Source organism: Symphalangus syndactylus, chromosome 6 (genome assembly GCF_028878055.3).
Source record: "Symphalangus syndactylus isolate Jambi chromosome 6, NHGRI_mSymSyn1-v2.1_pri, whole genome shotgun sequence".
Lineage (NCBI taxonomy): Eukaryota > Metazoa > Chordata > Mammalia > Primates > Hylobatidae > Symphalangus > Symphalangus syndactylus.
This window is the reverse complement of record NC_072428.2, coordinates 92,421,555-92,443,763: the sequence shown is the minus strand read 5'-3', so window position 1 is coordinate 92,443,763 and position 22,209 is coordinate 92,421,555. Positions and strand designations below refer to the sequence as shown.

General features: G+C 43.0%; 1 protein-coding gene across 5 annotated transcripts in view; it reads left to right on the top strand.

Moving 5' to 3' along the window:
* Positions 1-7,382: 7,382 nt before the first annotated feature.
* PTPN12 (protein tyrosine phosphatase non-receptor type 12) overlaps positions 7,383-22,209 on the top strand; it is a 109,876-nt gene continuing 95,049 nt past the window's right edge. The window contains exon 1 of one of the 5 annotated variants that reach the window (XM_055283464.2): positions 7,383-7,586. In XM_055283464.2, coding sequence (XP_055139439.1) covers positions 7,488-7,586 — 99 coding nt within the window. In that variant the 5' untranslated portion in view covers positions 7,383-7,487. Of the gene's footprint in view, positions 7,587-8,039; positions 8,099-21,490; positions 21,516-22,209 lie in introns of those variants that run through there. The other 4 variants (XM_055283462.2, XM_055283466.2, XM_055283469.2 and 1 more) reach the window with 4 other exon arrangements.

Below are 22,209 nucleotides of genomic sequence, written 5' to 3'. Positions count from 1 at the left end.
TCTATGAGTAAGTATGTAGTATACCACTGCTGAAACATTATCTTATTAAGCCAGCACCAGGTGGCTTTCCTAAAAGAGGAAACTGATGCTTAGACAGGTTAAGCGACTTACCCTGAACAAGAAATGGAACAGGTTTTTGAACCTTCATTTCTCTGACTGCAGAGCCCATGCTCTTTATTACTGCCCTATTCTGTTTCAAGAAAAGCAAAATTTACTTATGGAATAAATGTCAACTGAACCTCTCCTGAAAGTTTATCGGAAGTCAGGTTACTCTGGAGATTCTCCCCATCTCCCCCATGGCCATATGGGTTATGTTGTGACACACCCACATATTGCTGCATGCCTGCTTAATGTTCTTTTCTTTCTTTTAAATTTTTTTTTTAATTTTATAGATACGGGGTTTCGCCATGTTGGCCAGGCTGGTCTCGAATTCCTGGCCTCAAGTGATGCGCTCGCCTTGGCCTCCTGAGATGCTCGGCTTACAGGCGTGAGCCACTGAGTGCATCCTAATGTTCTTTTCTTAATCAGATTCTTTATACTTTCTACTCTCTCTCAAGGCTTCAAATCGCTAATTCTACCCCATAGCATACATTCAGCTTCTGCCCTTGCTGCATAATGACTTACTCTTTCTAGGTTTCCAAATTTAGATTCCTAAGAGTGAGAAGTGATTGGCCCAGACCATCTTCTTATACCAGGACATAGGTTGCTGGCCAGTCTGTATGGGCTGATTAACTTCTCAAGTGCCCAAACACGTCGCTGTGACGGAGGATAGGCAGAGCAGTAAATTTCCCTGAGACTATAGTATATGTAGGTGAGCTTTTTAAAGCTGGACCTACCATGTACCATTTTTAAAAATCTCCCAAACAAGATCTGCCTCCTTCCACCCAGCTTTTTTTTCTGAGACACGGTCTTGCTCTGTTGCCCAAGCTAGAGTGCAGTGGTACAATCATGGCTCACTGCAGCTTGGAACTCCGGGGCTTAAGCAATCCTCCTGCCTCAGCCTCCTGAGTAGCTGGGACTGCAGGCACATCCCACCACACCTGGCTAATTATTTTATTTCGTAGTGACAGGGTCTCGCTATGTTGCCCAGTCTGGTCTTGAACTCCCAGGCTCAAGTAATCCTCCAGCCTTGGCCTTTTGAAAGTGCTGGGATTACAGGTGTGAGCCACTGCACTCGGCCTCCTGTTCCTTTGATTTGCCTGATTCTATTAAAGATATTGCCATTCTTCCCACAACCTGGGTTGAAACTCTAAAAGAATTTTAAAATTCAATAGATTTAATTTTGTTGGAAAAGTAATGCATGCACATGGTAAAATATTCATAATAAATGAATATACAGGTTGGAAATTGTCTCCTTTCTACCAAAGATTCTCAAGATCCTCCTAGAGGCAACCATAGCTAACAGTTTTTAAAGTATTCTTCAGAAAAATTATATGTATGTTCAGTTTAAATTATTCTCATTTAAATATTGTATAACTGGAAGAATACTATAAACACAATGTGTGCCTTGCTTTTCTCATTTACAATAAGCATATCTTCGGTCCTAGTCCATGTTAGCATATGTAGATTTTTCCTTCTTTTCTTTAATGGCTTCATAGAACTTCATTGCATATATGTAATTTTGTTCTTTAACCAGCGCCTTTTTTTTTTTTTTGAAACAAGGTTTCCTTCTGTCACCCAGACTGGAATGTAGTGGTGTGATCATGGGTCATTGCAGCCCTGACCTCCTGGGCTCAAGTGATCCTCCCACCCCAACCTCCCAAGCAGCTGGGACCACACGCACATGCCACCATGCCTGGCTAATTTTTTTCATTTTCGTAGAGATGAGGTCTCGCTATGTTGCCCAGGCTGGTCTTAAACTCCTGGGCTCAAGTGATCCTCCTGCCTCAACCTCCCAAAGTGTTGGGTTTACAGGTGTGAGCCACGGTGTTGGGACTTCAGCCTTCTTTCCTGTTCTGTAAATCAGTCACCCCCCAGTTCTATGAGTTCTTTAAAGTCTCTCTCACCTCCATCTGTGTCTTTGTATTTGCATTTGTTACTTTTTTTTTTTTTTTTTCCGAGATAGTCTCTAGGTCTGATGCCCAGGAGTGCAGTGGCACGATCTCCGCTTACTGTGACCTCCACCTCCCAGGTTCAAGTGATTCTCCTGTCTCAGCCTCCCGACTAGCTGGGATTACAGGCACCCATCACCACGCCTGGGTAATTTTTGTATTTTTAGTAGAGACAGGGTTTCACCATGTTGGCCAGGCTGGTCTTGAACTCCTGACCTCAAGTGATCTGCCCGCCTCGGCCTCCCAAAGTGTTGGGATTACAGGCGTGAGCCAGGGCACCCAGCCTGCACTTCTTACTTTTTATTTTTTTTGAGACAGAGTCTTGCTCTGTCACTCACGCTGGAGCGCAGTGGCGTGATCTCAGCTCACTGCAAGCTCTGCCGCCTGGGTTCACACCATTCTCCTGCCTCACCTCCCGAGCAGCTGGGACTACAGGCTCCAGCCACCACGCCCGGCTAATTTTTCGTATTTTTTTTTTTTAAGTAGAGATGGGGTTTCACCGTGTTAGCCAGGATGGTCTCGATCTCCTGACCTCGTGATCTGCCCGCCTTGGCCTCCCAAAGTGCTGGGATTACAGGCGTGAGCCACCGTGCCCGGCCACTTCTTACTTTTATTTTTGTTGCTTCATGTATTGGCTCCTACTATCTCTCATTCCCTTCTCTCTCATTCACAATTTACCAGAAAAGTACCAGATTACTATTTTCCTCATTTCCATAATTTTGCTTCTATCCTCAGAAACCTCTTGTGGCTCCCATGCCCACAGCATCAACATTCTCCAGAGCCTAATCTACTTTGGAGCTTTCACATCTATACAAATGTTCTACTTCAAACTTCTGCTTTGCTGTCTTCATGCCTATCACTTCTTTCGCCTGGGCGTTCTACTTCCTGTTCAAACCTAATTTAACTTACCCTTCAAGGTCTACCTCTGTGACCACCTCATGCTGACAGCCCGGTCCACAATTCTCTCTCCCCGGAACTGTTAAATCACTCATTATCTGTATCACTCTTTCACATTTATTAACTTAAAGTAACTAAGAGTTTATTGTTTTTCCTGTCTCCTGAACTAAGATATTCATTCCTTAGGAGTAGGAGCCATCTCTATAACATTTCTGTATCTGACACACACAGCATAAACCCTCATATGTTGGTATGTTAAAAAGCCATATGTAGATTGAAACAAGACCTAAATGTATTAAACAGAAGAAAAAGACACTTTGAGAGGCCGAGGTGGGTGGATCACGAGGTCAAGAGATCGAGACCATCCTGGCTAACATGGTGAAACCCCGTCTCTACTAAAAATACAAAAAAAGTAGTCAGGCATGGTGGCGAGTGCCTGTAGTCCCAGCTACTCGGGAGGCTGAGGCAGGAGAATGGCATGGAATCCGGGAGGCGGAGCTTGCAGTGAGCCGAGATCAGGCGGAGCTTGCAGTGAGCCGAGATCACGCCACTGCACTCCAGCCTGGGCCACAGAGTGAGACTTTGTCTCAAAAAAAAAAAAGAAAAGAAGAAGAAGAGGAGGAGGAGGCGGAGGAGGAAGAGGAGGAGGAAGAAGAAGAAGAAAGAAGAAGAAGAGGAGGAAGAGGAGGAAGCAGCAGCAGCAGCAGCGGCGGCGGCGGCGGCGGCGGCGGCGGCGGCGGCGGCAGCAGCTAGCAAGGTACCAAGGAAAGCACTGCTAAGCCTTTCCAAAAAACTGAAATCCTGGCCGGGCTTGGTGGCTCACGCCTGTAATCCCAGCACTTTGGGAGGCTGCGGCGGGTTAATCATTTGAGGTCAGGGGTTCCAGACTAGCCTGGCCAACGTTGTGAAACCCCATCTCTACTAAAAATTCAAAAAAATTAGCCGGGCATGGTGGCAGGCACCTGTAATCCCAGCTACTGGGAGGCTGAGGCAGGAGAATCACTTGAACCCAGGAGGCGCAGGTTGCAGTGAGCTGAGATCACGCCACTGCACTCCAGCCTGGGCGACTAAGCAAGACTCCGTCTCAAAAAAGAAAAAAAAAAGAATTGAAATCCTTGGAGATAGTTTACATAAATTTTCCCAAACCTAGCAGTAGATGCCAAAAGTAGCCACTGAGAACTCAAGAAACTCTCAACTGTTGCAAGAAAGAGAGACAAGCTTGCCAATAAGAGGAAACATTTTAAAAAAGACTAAAAACACCAGCCAAAATGGGACTCAATACCTTAAACAAGTAACACATCTTACCCAAGACTATACCAAACCGTACTAGACTGTTACACAACTTGTTCAGCATATCATCTTTACCGATCATTGTCTGGTTGGTACATTCTTTTGAACCATCAAAAGCAGAGGCACTTCTGATCATCCTTCCATTTCTCTGCCTACAGTCGAATTTCTCTCCCATTTCTGAGGGAAAAGGGCCATCTACAGTGAGCATGATCAAGCCCTGATTCTGGCATTTCCTCACATCCTGTGAAACTGAGTCTCAGTATCTGGTTAAAGTAAAATACTGCGGGCCCTTTTTTCAAATAAAGTTTACCTTAGAAATTAAACTATTCCTCTAAGTGAATTTTCGAAATACAGAGCAAAACTGTATCTCTTTGCATGCACACAAGTATATAAATGCATAGGAAAAAATTTGGAAGGGCATAACTTGAAATATTTTTTCTTTTTCTTTCTTTGTTTTTTTGTTTTTTTTTTAGACATGGAGTTTCGCTCTTGTTGCCCAGGCTGGAGTGCAATGGCATGATCTCGCTCAATGCAACCTCCGCCTCCTGGGTTCAAGCAATTAATTCTCCTGCCTCAGCCTCCCGACTAGCTGGGATTACAGGCATGCGTCACCACGCCCGGCTAATTTTTTGTATTTTTAGTAAAGATGGGGTTGGTTTCACCATGTTGGCCAGGCTGGTCTTGAACTCCTGACCTCAGGTTATCCGCCCGCCTCGGCCTCCCAAAGTGTTGCAATTACAGGCGTGAACCATCGCGCCTGGCCTTTTTTTAAATTTATTTTTATTTTTTGAGATGGACTCTCGCTCTTTCACCCAGGCTGGAGTGTGGTGTCACAACCTCGGCTCACTGCAACCTCCGCCTCCCGGGTTCAAGCGATTCTCCTGCCTCAGCCTCTGGAGTACCTGGGACTACAGGCGTGCACCACCACACCCGGCTTTGTATTTTTAGCAGAGACAGGGTTTCACCATATTGGCCAGGCTGGTCTCGAACTCCTGACCTCAAGTGATCCGCCCAACTCGGCCTCCCGAAGTGCTAGGATTACAGGCGTGAGCCACCGCGCCTGGTCTGAAGTGCATATTTCTGGAGTGGATTTATTAGTTGGATTATTTTAAGAGAAATATTTTCCTTTTTTTGAAGAAGTAAATAAACTATATCCTGTTATACCTATTTTCTCTTTTTTTTTTTTTTTCAGACAGGGCCTCACTCCCGTCGCCCAGGTTGGAGTGCAATGGTGTGATCACAGCTCACTGCAACCTCCGCCTCCCGGGTTCAGGTGATCCTCCCATCTCGGCCTCTCAAAGTGCTGGGATTACAGGCTTGAGCCACCGCGCCCGGCCTACACCTATTTTCTTCAATGAGTTTTTCACTAAATTCCATAGTGCTCCTAACTTTCATCTGAGAAAGTATTCTACCACTGATATTTCCTATTATAACCAAATCCCCTGATCAATCTGCTCTGTAAAAAAAGTTTGTGGGTATAAATGACGAAAGTCAGTTCATGGATCAGATCCTTCAGTTCTGTCACATTGTGAGAGGCCACTGTTGTGAAAGTAAAATAACTTGTGTTCTAGTTACGGCTCTGCTAAGAATACGCTGGGGGATGGATGTCAGGAAGACGCTTTATTTGTAAAATGATGAGTTAGACCAAAATACATTCTCTGCTAGAAGTTTACAAAGATGAATAAAGATTATAGGCCAGGCGCGGTGGTTCACGCCTAAAATCCCAACACTTTCGGAAGTTGAGGGGGTGAGGATCCCTAGTGCATAGGAATTCGAGATCAGCCTGGGCAACCTAGTGAGACCCGCTTCTCTACCAAAAATAAATAAATAAATAAATAATAAATTTTAAAAATGTATTAGCTGGGCTTGGTGACGTACTGAGGCAGGAGGATCCCTTGAGCCCAGGAGTTCAAGGCTGCAGCAAGCCGTGATCATAGCACTGCACTTCGGCATGGGAGATAGAGCAAGACCTTAGCTCTAAAAAAAAAAAAAAAAAAAAAAAAAAAAAAAAAAAAAAATTAATAGATTTATAAAGTCCATTCTATGGAGGAAAGTCTCTTATTCGGTTATGAACTGCTGCGAACCTAAAGGCAGAAAGGCAAATTCCCTTCAGTTCGGCAAACACGAAGACCCCACATTCGCGTCGTCTGTGAAGAAGGCACTCCGAATCTCAGGCGCACACTCGCCAGGTTTAAGAGAATGCGCAAAGAATGAAAGTCTTCTCACCCAGGAAGCGTTTCGCTTCCCTTAGCTGGAGCCACGCTCCAAGGTGCCAAAGCCTAATTGCTGTCCACTCTCACCAATCCGTTAGCAAAATGAGCATCTACCTGCTGCGAACGTGGCGGTGACACTACTACAGCTCCCAGCCTGCTTCCCGCCCGCCCCCACTCCTGGACTCCACAGGCGGTGACTTGTAGTCCCAGCCCACGGCTGGCGGCGGTGCGGGACTCCTGAAAACTGCTTTTCCTCCCTAGTAGACAGTGAGACCGCAAATTCCAGCAGAATCCTACTCTGACCCAGTAGGGCTTACCCCGCTCAGAGTCGCATTCCCTCCTCCAAATGAACCAACTCTCCTCCCAGCGCTACTCCGACCTCTGAGCACCCTGGGCGGGGCCACGCCCCGGAAATGCAGTCAGGTCTCCAGGCCGCCCGCTGAAGTGCCTTCCAACCACTCCAAGCGGGGCTGGGGCCGGCGGGGCGGGCTTGGGGGCGTGGCCGGGAGGCGGGCGGGGATGCATCAGCGGGCGCAGCGCTTGGGGCGGAGCCGCAGCGCGAGGCCGCGCATCTGGGTGGCGGCGGGGACGCGCCCGTGGGGAGAGGCGGCTGCGGCTGCGGCTGCTGGCGGGGGGTGGGGGGAGGAAGAACCGGGAAGGGGGGGCAGGGCGAGCGGAGAGCTAGCTGTGCTCCTGAGGCGGCGGCGGCGGCGGCGGCGGCGTCTCCGACGGAGGAGGAGGGCGGGGAAGGAGGATGGAGCAAGCTGGGGGTTGGGGTTGGCGCTAGCCGCAGCGGCTCGCCTGGTACTGTGGGAGAGCGGCGGCTGCTCCTGGAAGTTGTGGTGTCGGGAGCCCAGCCGGTGCCGCCGCAGCCGCCGCCTAGGGCGGTGGGGAGGAGGAGGGAGCCGCGGGGCTTGGCGGGGGTCGGGAGGGAGGGACGTGCTGGGGGAACGAGCTGGGGAAGACGGAGCGGGCTCTGTGCCGGGCGGGCGGGCGGCGGGGGGGCCAGCGACCGCAGCCGGGGGGACGCGGGAGGATGGAGCAAGTGGAGATCCTGAGGAAATTCATCCAGAGGGTCCAGGCCATGAAGAGTCCTGACCACAATGGGGAGGACAACTTCGCCCGGGACTTCATGGTGAGTCTCTCTCCTCGCTGTCGGCTTTTCTCGCCGGCGCCGGAGCCCATCGCCGCCTCTCCTGGCCGGGCCGCCAGTGCTTTGTGTACCTCTGTGAGGAGAGGGGCGGAGGGGGCGCCCACCAGCCGGGTGGGCCCGGTGGTCTCGGAGGCCGGCGGGAGGCGAGAGCGCCTCCCCCCGTGGCCTCCTTTCTTCTCCCATGTTCGCGACCCCTGCGCGGGCGCCCGGGACGCGAAGGGAGCGGCCGCGCGGCCGAGCCCGCAGCCTGCACCGCGGCTCGCGACCACCTATTGTTTACCCGGCCGGGAGCCGGAGGCGAGTGAGGTGCAGGCCGGGGGGCGCTCGTGTTTCCACACCTCCCCGCCCAGTCCGCTCCTCCCAGGAGGGTCGAGGCAAGGTATCTGGCTGTGACTGGGAGGAGTGCAGATCGTGGCTGACAGAGGAACGGGGGCATTGAGGTTGGCACTAACTCCTGTGATGCCTTTGCTCTAGCTGGTCTCAAAGCGGGCAAGGTAGGACTTCGGCCGTTTCTGGGGTCGCAGTCATGATCCCCAACGCTTGGGAAAGGATTGTCCATAAGGAATCTCATGAGTTTACCTAATTTCCATTTACCCGCGTCCCGCCTCTCCTCTCCTGAGGCCCAGGTTTGAGGTGGTCTTGGGGTCCGTGTGACTATAGGTTCAGGGGATAAGTGTGGGTGGGGGGATTATTCTGAAGGAAGCCGACTTCGGACTCCCCAGGGGATATTGCCGAAGGCGGAGGGGATGTGACTATCACTTCCTATCCGGGGTGGGGGTGGGGAACTTGGGAACAATAGTCCTGGTGGGGCGGAGGCGACGCTGCGGGCCGAAGCCCTGAACTGGGAGATAACCTTCCCAGCGCCCCCCCGCCTCCGCCATCCCCCACTTTCCGCCCTCTGCTTGTGCAGGCAGGCTTGAGAGGAGGTGAAGGTTAAAAGTCTTGTTCATGAAATTGCTTTAGATACACTATTGCTCTAGCTCACTACGAGGGGGTCAGATCCGAAGGCGTGAGACCAGAAGTCGACTTCCTATGTTACCCACCCCCCCAACCCCCGCCCGTTTTATTTTTCTGCTGGACAATGTTCCCTCTAGGGTTGTTTCCCGGCTTAGGAGGCGGTGGTTGCGGCTGCTGCTCCTACGGATATTGCGCAAGACTGGGGCGTTGGAAACCCTGTAGGTCTGGGGAATGGAAAAGGAAGTGGGACTTTGGGAAGTGGTTGCTCCTTAGTCTTGGCGGGGATTGGGAATGGGATATCAGCTGGGGAAAATTTTTATCTTGGGTAAGGTACACCTCGAAGAATAATCACTTAACTCTGAAATCTTATTATGAGAAGGATACGCAGTTAATATCTGTAAAATGAATGGGCAGCAAACATTGGCTAGTTTTTATTTTTTATTTAAAAAGTACAGTAGTTTTTATGGTGGAGGTGATATGACTTAGTAGTGAATACTTTTTCACGTTTTAAAGAGACCGGTCTAGTAAAGCTTTAGCGTTAAATTTTTAACAGCTTATAAAATAGGCCCTTGACCTTACATAGTATTATACTAGTATCGTTGAGCTTTGTGATTCCCGCCTCCCCAGACCAATGATAGAGGACGGAAGTGAAGTTTTCTCAGTATCTTTTGAAGATTGAAAATATAAGTTAAATAATCTAACTTATTCCTTATTAAAAATAAAAATATTGCTTATATTTAAACATTTGCTCTTGATATTTAGCCCATGTATTTTTGAAAAATTACTTTTTGATCTGAAAGGGTTAAGGAAAAGAGGGCATTTTCCCTTTTTACTATTGAGAGTTTTTATTGTCTTGGTATCTTTTGAATGGTGTCATTTACAGCAATTGGATGGAGTCCCCTTTTTACTACTTTCTAGCAAAAGTAGAAGAAAATACTTTGAATATTTAAGATGTTTAAAACTAGTTTTTTTGGCTTTTTTGTTTGGTTGGTTGGTTGGTTTTTTTTTTTTTTTTTGAGACGGAGTCTCGCTCTGCACTCTGTCGCCCCGGCTGGAGTGCAGTGGCACAATCTCAGCTCACTGCAACCTCTGCCTCCCAGATTCAAGCGATTCTCCTGCCTCAGCCTCCTGACTAGCTGAGATTACAGGCACATGCCACCACGCCCGGCTAATTTTTGTCCCAAGTAGCTGGGACTACTGGCGCAAACTACCATGCCCTGCTAATTTTGTATTTTTAGTAGAGATGGGGTTTCGCCATATTTGCAGGTTGCTCTCGAACTCCTCATCTCAAGTGATCCATCTGCTTTGGCCTCCCAAAGTGCTGGGATTACAGGCGTGATCCCAAAGTGCTGGGATTCCAGGCGTGAGCCACCATGCCCGGCCTAAAACTAGTTTTTTACCGTCTTACTTTGGTTATGGAAGAAGAGATGGTGTGGTCCCTGGTCATTTCTTGTTTGCCTGCTAGTCACCTTGTTATCCCTAGGCATATACCGTCAGGGAGGAGCATTGTTTGGTGATGCGGACCATCAGGACAGGTGCCCAGCCTCTGAACTCCTGTACTGGAGAAGTAGCCTTAGGGTTCATGCTTTGGGGATGAGTCAGGGATTCCTATTGGAGAGTTCATTTCTTTTCTTTTCTTTTTTTTTTTTTTTTTTTTTTGAGATGGAGTCTCGCTCTGTCGCCCAGGTTGGAGTGCAGTGGCTCAGTCTCGGCTCACTGCATCCTCCACCTCCCAGGTTCAAGCGATTCTCCTGCCTCAGCCTCCTGAGTAGCTGAGATTACAGGCGCGTGCCACCACGCCCGACTAATTTTTGTATTTTTAGTATTTTTAGTTTCACCATATTGGCCAGACTGGTCTTGAACTTTGATCTGACTGACTTTGTGATCTGCCCGCCTCAGCCTTCCAAAGTGCTAGGATTACAGGCATGAGCCACCGAGAGTTCATTTCTCAAAGACTAAATGAGTTTCCTTTCTCTTCCATGATACCTAGGTATAGCTAGGTGATTCTACATTAGAGATTTGATGACTAAGGCTATTCTTTTATAGGGCTTTTTTTTTTTTATTTCCTGACTTGATAAGCAATAGCTGTAATTAAGACAGCCGGTAGTTGGTGCTGCTTTTTCCCCTGACTGGAATGCTGGAGAGGAACTATGTTCTCCTGGCATGGAAAGAGAAAAAAAAGATTAGCTTATAGATTCTATTGTTCTTAAATTCTGATGTCGATTAAAAATGCATTTTAAAATATTAACATTTTATGACTGAGCCTTAGAGATAATGTAGCTGATATAACTGTTCCATTATAAAATAATGTTTATTCCAAATTTGGAAATTAATAGAATAATAATAATGCCTTACACTTAGACCACAGTTCAGATGTACACTCCACTTGCCTGATTGGTGACGATGCTCTTTTCGCTCTATCCAGCCATCCTATAGTCCTATTATTTAAAGGCTACCTCTGTTAATATTTTTTGGTTTGGTTTTGTTTTGTGGTTTTGTTCTGTTTTTGAGACAGGATCTCACTCTGGCACCCATGCTGGAGTGCATGGTTGCGATCCCGGCTCACGGCAGCGTCAGTCTTCCTGGGCTCAGGTGATCCTCCCACTTCAGCCTCCAGAGTAGCTGGGACTACGGGCCCGCCCCACCAAGCCCTGCTGATTTTTGTATTTTTTGTAGAGACAGGGTTTCCCCACGTTGCCCAGGCTGGTCTCGAGCTCCTGGGCTCAAGCAATCCACCTGCCTCAGCCTCAAAGTGCTGGGGTTACAGGTGTGAGCCACCATAGCCGGTCTACTACTTGGTAACTATCTTATATCTTAATTCCGTTTCTTTATGGTTGAGTATTTAGGTCATTCTACTTTCTGCTGTTACATATAGTAATTCTGTGATTAACATTTTTGCTGAAACTTTTACCTTTTTCACTGTTGCATAAGATAGCTTCCCAGGAGTACTAGGTAGACGTATATAAACATTTAATACATGTTCATAAACTTGAAAAAGTTTTGTCAGTTTATACAACTGTCATAATGTATGAGTGTTCATATTATAATTTTCTTGATCTTTATTTGATGGTTGAAAACTGATATCTTGTTTTAACTTGAATTTCTTGATTACTATTGAGGATAGAAATTTTCCACCTGTCGTTAACTATTCCATGAGTGTCTGTTCCTGGCCTTGGTTGTGCCCCATACTGTTACAGAGGAGACAACTAAGGTACCCAGACTGTGTAGAACTATGTTGCCTAGATGGTTATTTGCATGTTGAAAACATGCTAATTTTGCTAATGAATTAGCAAATAGCTAATTTGTGGCTGATCCAGAATTTGATCTCAGTTATCTCTACTTTTAGTATTTACAAAATGAGAGATAAATGTATAAAGTAGGGTGGTGCACATTCATGTTTGACAGACCTAGGTTTTACTCCACACAGACTCCCTCTGATGGCTGGGGGTTGGGCAGGTGGTCCTGGACCATACTTTGAGAACCAGTGAGCTAATACATGGTAAATGATAAAGGTAATGCTGGGAAAGTTAGGTAGAGGTCTTTTTGTGAAAGATCTTGTATCTATTGCTATACTTAGATTTTATTCTACAGACCGATAATAGCAATTCTGGACAGTCTGCATTGTAACTCCTAGAGTCATGGAGAAAGTAGGGAGGTGTTAAGAAAATAGACATGCTGGCCCACTCCAGCGTCATTCCCCCACCCTCACCTTCTCCAGCCTGCTCCTTGAGTCATACTCTGAACCTTCACTTACTCAGATAGGTTCTGGTAGAAAAGGTGAGAATCATTAGTCTGGGTTTCTGGAGCACTACTGTCTTTTAAGAAAGGTAAACAGTCGTTTGTGTTTTACTAAGTTGAATCTGATAGCAGTATGAAGGGTGGCATTTTGGAAGCTGTTGAAATACAAGTGAGATGTGAGGGCCTGAAGTGAACTGAGATGGGGAAATAGAGTATACAACACATCTGATAAGAATTAAGAAAGGAGTCTCAATGATTCATTAGATGTGGATAGTAAAGAAGAAAAGAGTGTAGTATTATGACTTGCAAAATGTCTAGCTTGGTATCTGTCACCCAAGCTTGAGAATACCATTTGGTAGAGTAAGGAGTGAGGGAGGAGAAACAAGTAGAGGAGACCAAACAACATTGTAGGAGGAAGTTTCAGGGGGAGAAGAGGATAAATTTAATTTTCAACATGTTAAAACTGCGGTGCCTCTAAGACATCCAGTAGAAATGTAGAGCTGGAGATTTCTGACAGATGGAGTTAAAGATGTAGGCATCATCATATAAGCATGTAGGAGATAGTTGACAGCATGGGAGTGAATGAGCTTATTCCAACAAACTTATAGAGTGACCAGCTTTAGGTTGAAGAACATCAGTCTTAAAATAACAGCCAAAAGAAGGATATGCTAGTGATTGTTCCTGAGAAGGTGTGGTCAAGGAGGAGGTGGGAGAACCAGAGATGTCAGAAAAGCCAGGGAGAGTTTCAAGAAAGGAGTTATTACCAGAGTCAAATAATGCTGGGAGGACCGGTAAGGTGAGGTTGAGAAAGTACCCATTCCATTTGGCACATAGGAGTGCTTTGGTGACTAGAAAAAGCAGTTTGGGTTGGGGTATGGGAAGAAGCTAGATTATAGGGTGAACGGTGGGTTTAGTGTCTTTCCATTTTTTTTTAACATTTTGAAAGTAGATGGTAGGAGCTAGAAGAAGACAGGTTGAAGGAGAGTTTGCCCCTCCCACTGCCCTTTTTTTTTTTTTTTTTAAAGAGAACTAGAGGATATTTTTCTTATTATTTCTTGTCTATGTGTATGTCCTCTTTAGCCTGGAAAGATCTTATGTTGCAGTCTTGATAAATATAAAAATTTTCATCATTTGTTTATTCAGTATTGTGGCTTATAGGTTTAAAAAAACTAATAACAGCTTTATTGAGATATAAGTACTTACCATAAGATTTATTCATTTAAAGTCTATGATTCATTAGTTTTTTATTACATTGATGAAGTTATGCAACAATAACCACAATCAATTTTAGGACATTTTCTTCACATTTCAGCCCCCCCCCTCCTTCCCATAAGCCCCAGGCAACCACAAATCTACCTTCTGTTTCCATAGATTTAAGTATTCTGGACATTAAATAAATGGAATCATACAATATGTGGTGTTTTGTGACTGACTCCACCTAACATGATGATTTCAAGTTTCATCCATGTTATAATATTGATAAGTAGTACTTTGGCCTTTTTATGGCTGAGTAATATTCTGTTGAATAGACACCACATTTTGTTTATCCATTCATCGTCTTGATGGGTATTTGAATTGTTTCCACTTTTTGGCTAATGTGAATAATGCAACTATGAACATTTGTGTACAAGTTTCTGTGTGGGCACATTTTCAGTTCTTTTGGGTATATATCTAAGTGTGGAATTGCTCAGTCACGTGATAACACTATGTTTAACATTTTGAGGAACTGCCAGACTGTTACCCGAAGCTGCTGCACATTTTCCATTCCAATCAGGAATATATGAGGGTTCCAGTTTCTCTACATCTTCACCTATACTTGTTGCTGTCTTTTTGATTATAGGCATCCTACTGGGTGTGAAGTGGTATCTTCTTGTGGTTAGCTTGTAAGATTTTGTGTGTCTTAATTTGTCTTTCAAAGCTAGAGTGATAGGAAATATTTTCCAGTCCTTGCATTTGAGCTAATCTTAGTGCTTACCCAGTGCCACTGGTTTAGTTATGGTTTTCTTATCCATCCTTTAATGAGTATTCACCTAAACATATTTATATCAACTAACTTCAGAAGTGGAAGTGAACTTTTAAGTAACTCTCCAGACATGGTTCACTGAGACAGTAAACTAAAAATTTACTTTAAGCGTTCTCAAGAATGTTTTACTGTATTTACTTTCAAAATATATTAACTTTTTTCCATCAATATTTGACATTTAACTTGGCAAAAGGATTTTTAAAGGATGAAACAAAGTAAGATACTAACATTTAGGTGGATGTAGGTTTTTTGTTCATATGTTAAATACTTCTGTGTTTCTATAGCACTCAGTTCGTTAGATTCATAAACATTTACATTTCTGTCTTCCCCAGACTGAAAACCTCCCAGGCTAGAGACTGGGACTTAATTATCCCTGTATCCCCATTGTTTAATATAGTGCTTGGCATTTAATAGGCACTAAGTCCATTGCGTGTGCAGACATTGTAGACAAACTTAATGCTGTAAGACAGATTTATTCTTCAGGTGAATTCTTCAGTGGTCCAAGGGTTTGTCTTCTAGACGACCGTGAGAACTGCTTCTTCCCCTGCTACACAGATGTGCTCACATAACTTTAGTTGTATTTTCAGTATTCACTGAAAAAGAAAATACAAGATAAGAGGTACATTGAATTCAAATATTTTAAATAAATATGATTTTATTAGCTGCAGTTTCTTAAGGTAACTTCTGTACTTGTGCATCCCACACCCCATGGACCATACTTTGTTGACATTGTCTTAGAGTGTTAATAAAATGTCTTCTTTTAAACTTGTGGCTTTGGACTTAATAAAATCAAGATATCATGTCATCGGTATCTCTTCAAAAATAGTGAATCATGGGTATTTAGAGAGTGATTACAAGTGATATCTTTTGTTCTCTACTTGCCTCTAGTTTCTTTCCTCATCCAGTCCATTCAACATATCATACTCACTTTCCTAAAATACCACTTTCAAGTGGCAGCATCTGCAGGCTAATGGAAACCATACTGGTTGTACAATCAGGAGATGTGCGCTGCACTGGAAGCATGGTTTAATTTTTATTATAAAAAATATAAGTTAAAAAAACTCATTGCTCCCTTTGATGACCATTACAATTACTGGAAATTTTAAATGTGTATTTTGAAAGTCAATTCAAAACATATGATCCAAGTGCTTCTCCTTTTTGAAACTGTAATTATGTCTGTCTGTCTTTCCAGAGAGATTTGATTCCCTGATTTTTCCCTTCTCAGCTCCCTCCAATTTTAAATATATATATATAGATTTTTTTTTAATAATTAAAAAAATACTTCACCTGGAAGTTTCACCCAATTTTGTAACTTTGGTCCTAGTTGAGAATCACAGGCCGATAGGATAAAGTCTGTACTTCTTAGCCTGGCATTCCAGAACCTTCTTAACATAATGTCACACTACCTTTCCAGTGTTAAACTTCTATACTCTGTGGTATGTATTCTCTCTTCCTTTTGAAGGAAGCTATTCGTGGTCCATGAGCATACCTACTAAATAAATGAAATCTTGCTTATCTATGGTTGTACTGTTGAACATACTTTTTCCCCCAGAAAGCTTCCCTTTTATTTTATTTTATTTTATTTTTTGAGACAAAGTCTTGCTCTGTTGCCAGGCTGGAGTGCAGTGGCACCATCTCAGCTCATTGCAACCTCCGCCTCCTGGGTTCAAGCAATTCTCCTCCCTCAGCCTCCCGAGTAGCTGGGATTACAGGCACCTGTGACCGCACCCGGCTACTTTTTGTATTTTTAGTAGAGATAGGGTTTCAACATGTTGGCCAGGATGGTCTCCCCTTTTATTTTATAAACCAGTACTTGGAAGATGAGAAAGCTAAAAATTTAAAATGACTTCACCATGTTCACCAAAAACTCAGAAGCAAAAATGTGATTAATTCTCACCTAGAATAAATATTTTAGCACAGTTTATCTTAAAGCACTTTTTCTCCTTTGTAAAGTTTGATCTTTAATATCACAAGAAAAAAAGCCTTTCATTAGATTTGAGTTGAAAACTTGATAAGGTAAATCAGGTGACATGCAATTTCTAAACCACTAGTCTTTTCCAAATATCCTGTAGTATTTAAGTTTCTTTAGATTCATGCAGTCAAACCTTGACAATTATCTCCTTCCTTCTGAAATCACACAAAAATCTTGTTTTCATTTGTACAGTATCGTAGGGTCTGTGGCTGGCCTATGGCAGATATAAGAAGCAAACAGTAGTTGTTCCCTAAAAGTTTTTTTTGGAGAAAGTGGAATGTGGACTGTATTAGTCCCTTTTCACACTGCTATGAAGAACTGCCTGAGACTGGGTAATTTATAAAGGAAAGAGATTTAATTGACTCACAGTTCAGCATGGCTGGGGAGGCATCAGGAAACTTAACAATTGTGGTGGAAGGTGAAGGGGAAGCAAGGCACCTTCTTCACACGGTAGCAGGAAGGAGAATGAACGTGGGAGGAACTACCAAACATTTATAAAACCATCAGATCTTGTGAGAACTCACTATCGGGAGAACAGCATGGGGGATTATAATTACATAGGATTATAATTCAAGATGAGATTTGGTAGGGACACAAAGCCTAGTCATATCGTGGACCATGTTAATCTCAGAGGCTTTGGGAAGTGTGCTAATATCTACATTTCTTGTAATAACTTTTTTTATATCTAATCGGCATTTAAAAAGCTATTTTAAGAACATTTGAGTGACTGTCCTGAGAGGCTCTGAAGGAATGCAAAGATTTATCTCTGTCATCCATCCATGGTCTCTATCATTTATCCATTCATACAGAAGGTATTTATGGAGATACCTGAGTGCCCACTATGCCCTAGGTACTGTGTTTTTGAATTGGCAATTGAAAATATGGCAGTACTCTTGTTCAGGAAGTTTACTAACTGAACAGACCTGTGAGAAGCAGCAGGACTTTTCCTGGGGGCAGTGGGTGGGCTTCAGGGGAATCTTTGAACCCTTTTAAATTATATATAATATTTTTTGTGTGTAAGCCCATTTTAGGGGGAAGAAAGTTCATAGCTCTTAGTTTCTCAAGGGGTTTGGGTCCCTCAGACTATTGGGAAGATAAGGAGTTTGGGAGCTATACAGTCATTAATTTCTATCCTGGCCCTGCTGTGATTCTGAGCAGATTATCTAGAGAAGTTGGGGCTCTAATACATACCTGGAAGGAACAAGATAATATATGTAAAGTTTCTAACATAGTATATAGAAGGTAGTCGAAGGAATTTGAGATGACATATTGCTCCAATTCCAAAGTATATTCGGAATATAAACCAGAGAGACAGGAGAGCCTAAATCTGTCTGAATAGATTATAGACAGTTTCCACAAAGATGCTACATTTGAGCTGGTTTTTGAAGCAAGAGTTTGTCAGGTGAACTAGGTGAGTAAAAGGCAACAACACTTTCAAAGACTTGGAGATAAACAGAGACAGAAGTGTGGGTTTTAGATGGGAAGAACAGAGTCGGTGTGTATAAAATAAGCAAATCTTATGTACCCAAATAATAGGATTTCCAAAGGAATATCAGCTTAAATGCTGTTATGAAATTGGCCTGTGTTGCTGAGTGTTTTGATGAGGAGTGTTTTGATGTTCCATTATTATGGCATAGTTGTTTGATCTTACAGTAGGACCTTCTAAAAATCGAGTCCTTGTCACATGGTAAATGTTCTTAAATCTGGTAATTTTACTTTATCTCAGGTATATAAAGTAGTACTCCCTCTGTTTACACAGTTCTTAGATGACTAGATTAGTGTTTTTCATTGGCATCTATCAGATACGTTAAAAGTGCCCGGTAGAAAGAAATTACATTTAAAAAGCCTTCAGGACTAAGGCAGCTTATTTATAATGGTGGGTCTCTTGCTTAGTTTGGATTTCGCAGCGAATTGAGTTTTCCATAAGATGACTCTGAACAGGTTTTGAGACTGCATTTGTGACCAGAACCAACATGAGAAAGGAAAGGAGTTGTAGGTCACATGCTACAAAACCATAAAGAATAACTTCTCTAGACACCTTCTTCCCCATTGTGTATGTTGGTTTTACTCCCGACGTCATAAACTCTTTAGTGTTAGAAGGAATATAAAAACTGTTTAGAAATTAAGGAGCTTGTTACAGGTCTTGCCATAGAAAGATGGTGGAACTGGGTTAGACCCAAGTTAGGAAAGCAGATGCTTTTTCTATGACATGATGCTGCTTAGGCCAACATTTGCAGTCTTGGGGAAAAAGTCAATAAAGCCCCACCCTCTACCCCCCTAGGGTAGAGCATAAATATCCTCAAAATTACAAAAAAGTTTTCTGTCAGTATAGATTTTTGGTTGCAGCCCACTTCCAAAAAGTAGCTTAAATGAAGAAAGAATTTATTGCAATGGAATACTGCCCTTGAGCAGGCTGAAGCATCAGAACCAAGAAGTAGAGAGCCTGGGTGACTCCTCTCTCCATGCCAGCCTCTGTGTCTTTCTATGGTTTTCAAGTTTCCATGTCTCTGGGGCTGGTTGGATACTTCTCTTTGCTTCTCTGCACACCTGCTTTACTCTTACCTCTCTCTACATTTTGACTTTCACTGTTTCGGCCTGCATGTGCTGAATAAAGACATCCCTTTTGGTAATCTAATCTGTCTCATTCACTTTTATCTCAGATTATGGGAAGAGCTCAGAATGACCAGAATTGCTACATCTTGTTTTCAATTTCCTGAAGAAAATAACCAACTTGCCAGTGAGATGGGTGTTGTATAAGGTAGTGAGCTTATTCATATGTGTATGGAAGGAAGGAACTTTTTTTGAGAAAGGAAGGGATGGCTTGATAACTAGGCAGGCAGCCCAAAGAGTGTCTAGTAGAGAATCCTTGAAGCAAAATTGAAAAAAAATTTACTATTTTAAGGTTTCAGCCGCATATGAACTCCACCCACCTTCTTTCAGAGATGGAAAAAGAAGCACAAAGAGTCCTTGTGACTTGAGAGAACAATTTGTTGGCTCTGGCAGAGCATTATTTCACATTTACAGTTAGACATTAAACATCAGGCAAAATTTTAAGGCTTCTGTGTAGCAAACTAAAATTAAGATTATCTGTAAGCTGCTTATTTATGGTACCTAATATTTAAATTATAATTTTTCAACATTAAAACATGGAACCTTCTTGCAAGGAAATCCTGTTTTAAAGTTTGGTTTTTTTGTTTTTGTTTTTTAAGAGATAGGGTCCTGCTTTGTCGCACAGGCTGGAGTGCAGTGGTGTAATCACAGCTTACTGCAGCCCTGGCCTCCTGGGTTCAAGTGATCCTCTCGCCTCACTCCTGAGTAGCTAGGACTATAAGCATGTTGCCACCATGTCCTACTAATTTTTTTACCTTTTTAGTAGAGACGAGGTCTTACTATGTTGCCCAGCTGTTCTCAGACTCCTGGCCTAAAGCAATCCTTCCATCTTGGCTCCCAAAGTGCTGGGATTATAGGTGTGAGCCACTGCGCCTGGCCCTAAAGATCATTTTTATCAAAGTAGTCACTATGATTTACTCCCTTATCATATATCAGAAATATATCACTATCTGAAAAACTAACATATTTTCTTCACAATAGATTTTGCATTATTAAAATTAACCTAACTATAGTTCTTTTAGTTTATGAATCGTCTAAAATTTATGTGTTACTATATTCATTGTGTTTGCCTGGCTATTAGCGTGCCTGTCTTTGTGCCTGTGTGTCTGCCTGCCTGCCTTTGTGCCTCCGTTTGAAATTCTATTTGCCTACTCACCTTTCTCTACCTACTCAGTCAATTGGTTGTCTGTGCCCAAGATTTGTTAATGTGTGGATAGTAGAGATAGACTGGAAGGTACTTTGTAGTTTAGAAATGTCCTATAATTTACACCTAGTTGTTTGTAATTCATCTAATATGGTGAATAGATTATACAAGGGGACTTGAAAAAGCTCATGGAAAAATGGAATTAAGTAAATAAATGTTATTTATTAATAAATTTATAAATAGATTAAAATTAAAATATAAAGTTAATTTCTCAACATAAACTCCAGCAGTTTACTTTTATAAGTGATGATACACTAACCATTTTGTTTATCCCTAAGAACTGAGGGTCCTAGAAATTTAACCATTTCAATGCAGTTTTTTTACATTATTAACTGAAGAGTAATGAATGCCCTTTAAAGATTTTTTTGAGATTAGGAAACAAAAAGAAGGCAGAAGGAGCCAAATCAGGACTGTAAGGTGAATGCCTAATGGTTTCCCATCTGAACTCTCACAAAATTGCCCTTGTTTGATGAGAGGAATGAGCAAGAGGCATTTTTGTGGGTAGAAAAGGACTCTGGTGACGCTCTCTTGGATGTTCTTCTGCTAAAGCTTTGGCTGACTTTCTTGAAACACTCTCATAATAAGCAGATGTTGTCTTTCCTTGGCCCTCCAGAAAATCAACATGCATAATGCCTTGAGCATCCCCAGAAACTGTTGCCATGAGCTTTGCTCTTGACTGGTCCACTTTTGCCTTGACTGGACCACTGCCACCTCTTGGTAGTCATTGCTTTGATTGAGTTTGTCTTTGGGAATCATACTGGTAAAGCCATGTTTCATCTCCTATTACAGTCCTTTTAAAAAATGCTTCAGGATCTTGATCCCACTTGTTTATTTATTATTTTTCATTTTGTTTTTGAGACAGAGTCTTGCTCTGTCACCCAGGCTGGGGTGCAGTGGCACGATCTCTGCTCATTGCAGTCTCCGCCTCCTGGGTTCAAGTGATTCTCCAGCCTCAGCCTCCCGAGTAGCTGAGATCACAGGTGTGCGCCACCACACCCAGCTAATTTTTGTATTTCTAGTAGAGAAATTTTGCCATGTTGTCCAGGCTGGTCTTGGACTCCTGACCTCAAGTGATTCACCCACCTTGGCCTCCCAAAGTGCTGAGATTACAGGCATGACAGTTTAAAATTTCCATTGAAAGCTCTGCTCTTGCCTGTAGCTATCTGGGTGCAATCGTTTTGGCACCAATTGAGTGGAAAATTTGTTCAGCTTTAATTTTTCAGTCAGAATTGTGTAAGCTGAGCAACTTAAGATGTCTGTGGTGTTGGCTATTGTTTATGCTGTTAATTGCAGGTTCTCTTCAGTTACTGCAAGTGACAAGATGAATTTTTTTCTCAAAAATCAATGTGGATGGTCTGCTGCTACAGGTTTCATCTTCAACATCACCTTGTCCTTTCTTAAAAAGAGGTATCCATTTGTAAACTGCTGATATTTGGGGCATTGTCCCCATAAACTTTGCTTCACCATTCTTCCATCCAAGCTTTACCATAAATTTGATGTTTTGTTCTTGCTTCAATTTTTAGCAGAATTCATGTTGCTGTGATAGGGGCTCTTTTCAAACTGATATCTTATACTTCTTAGTGTTTCAAATGAGATCCTGTTCATCAGACATGTTATAAGAAGTTAGTTATGAGTTTATTTTGGTGCAAAAAAATTGAAATCCATGCATAGTTTTTTTCATGGTACATATTTTCCATGAACTTTTTGAAGACCCCTTGTATGAATGCCAAGGAGAAACATAGGGTGGGTGGATATTAGTAATAGGATTTTGCAACTGAAATAATTAAACATGTTCAAATATTTATCTCCACACCCATTCACTGACATTATTAGATGGTGCACAAAAGTTTAGTTTTTAAAATTACTTTATAATTTAGATAGAAGATTATTAAAATTTATTTTTAAGAAACAGAGTCTGTCTCTGTTGCTAAAGCTTGAGTGCAGTGGCACAATCACAGCTCACTGTAGCCTCAAACTCCTGGACTTAGCCTCCTAAGTAGATAGGACTACAGGCATGAGCCACTGCTCCCTGGTGGATTACTTTTAAAGTATGTATTTTTTTTTTTTTGAAAATGCAACTTAACTTAAACTAGAAGTACAG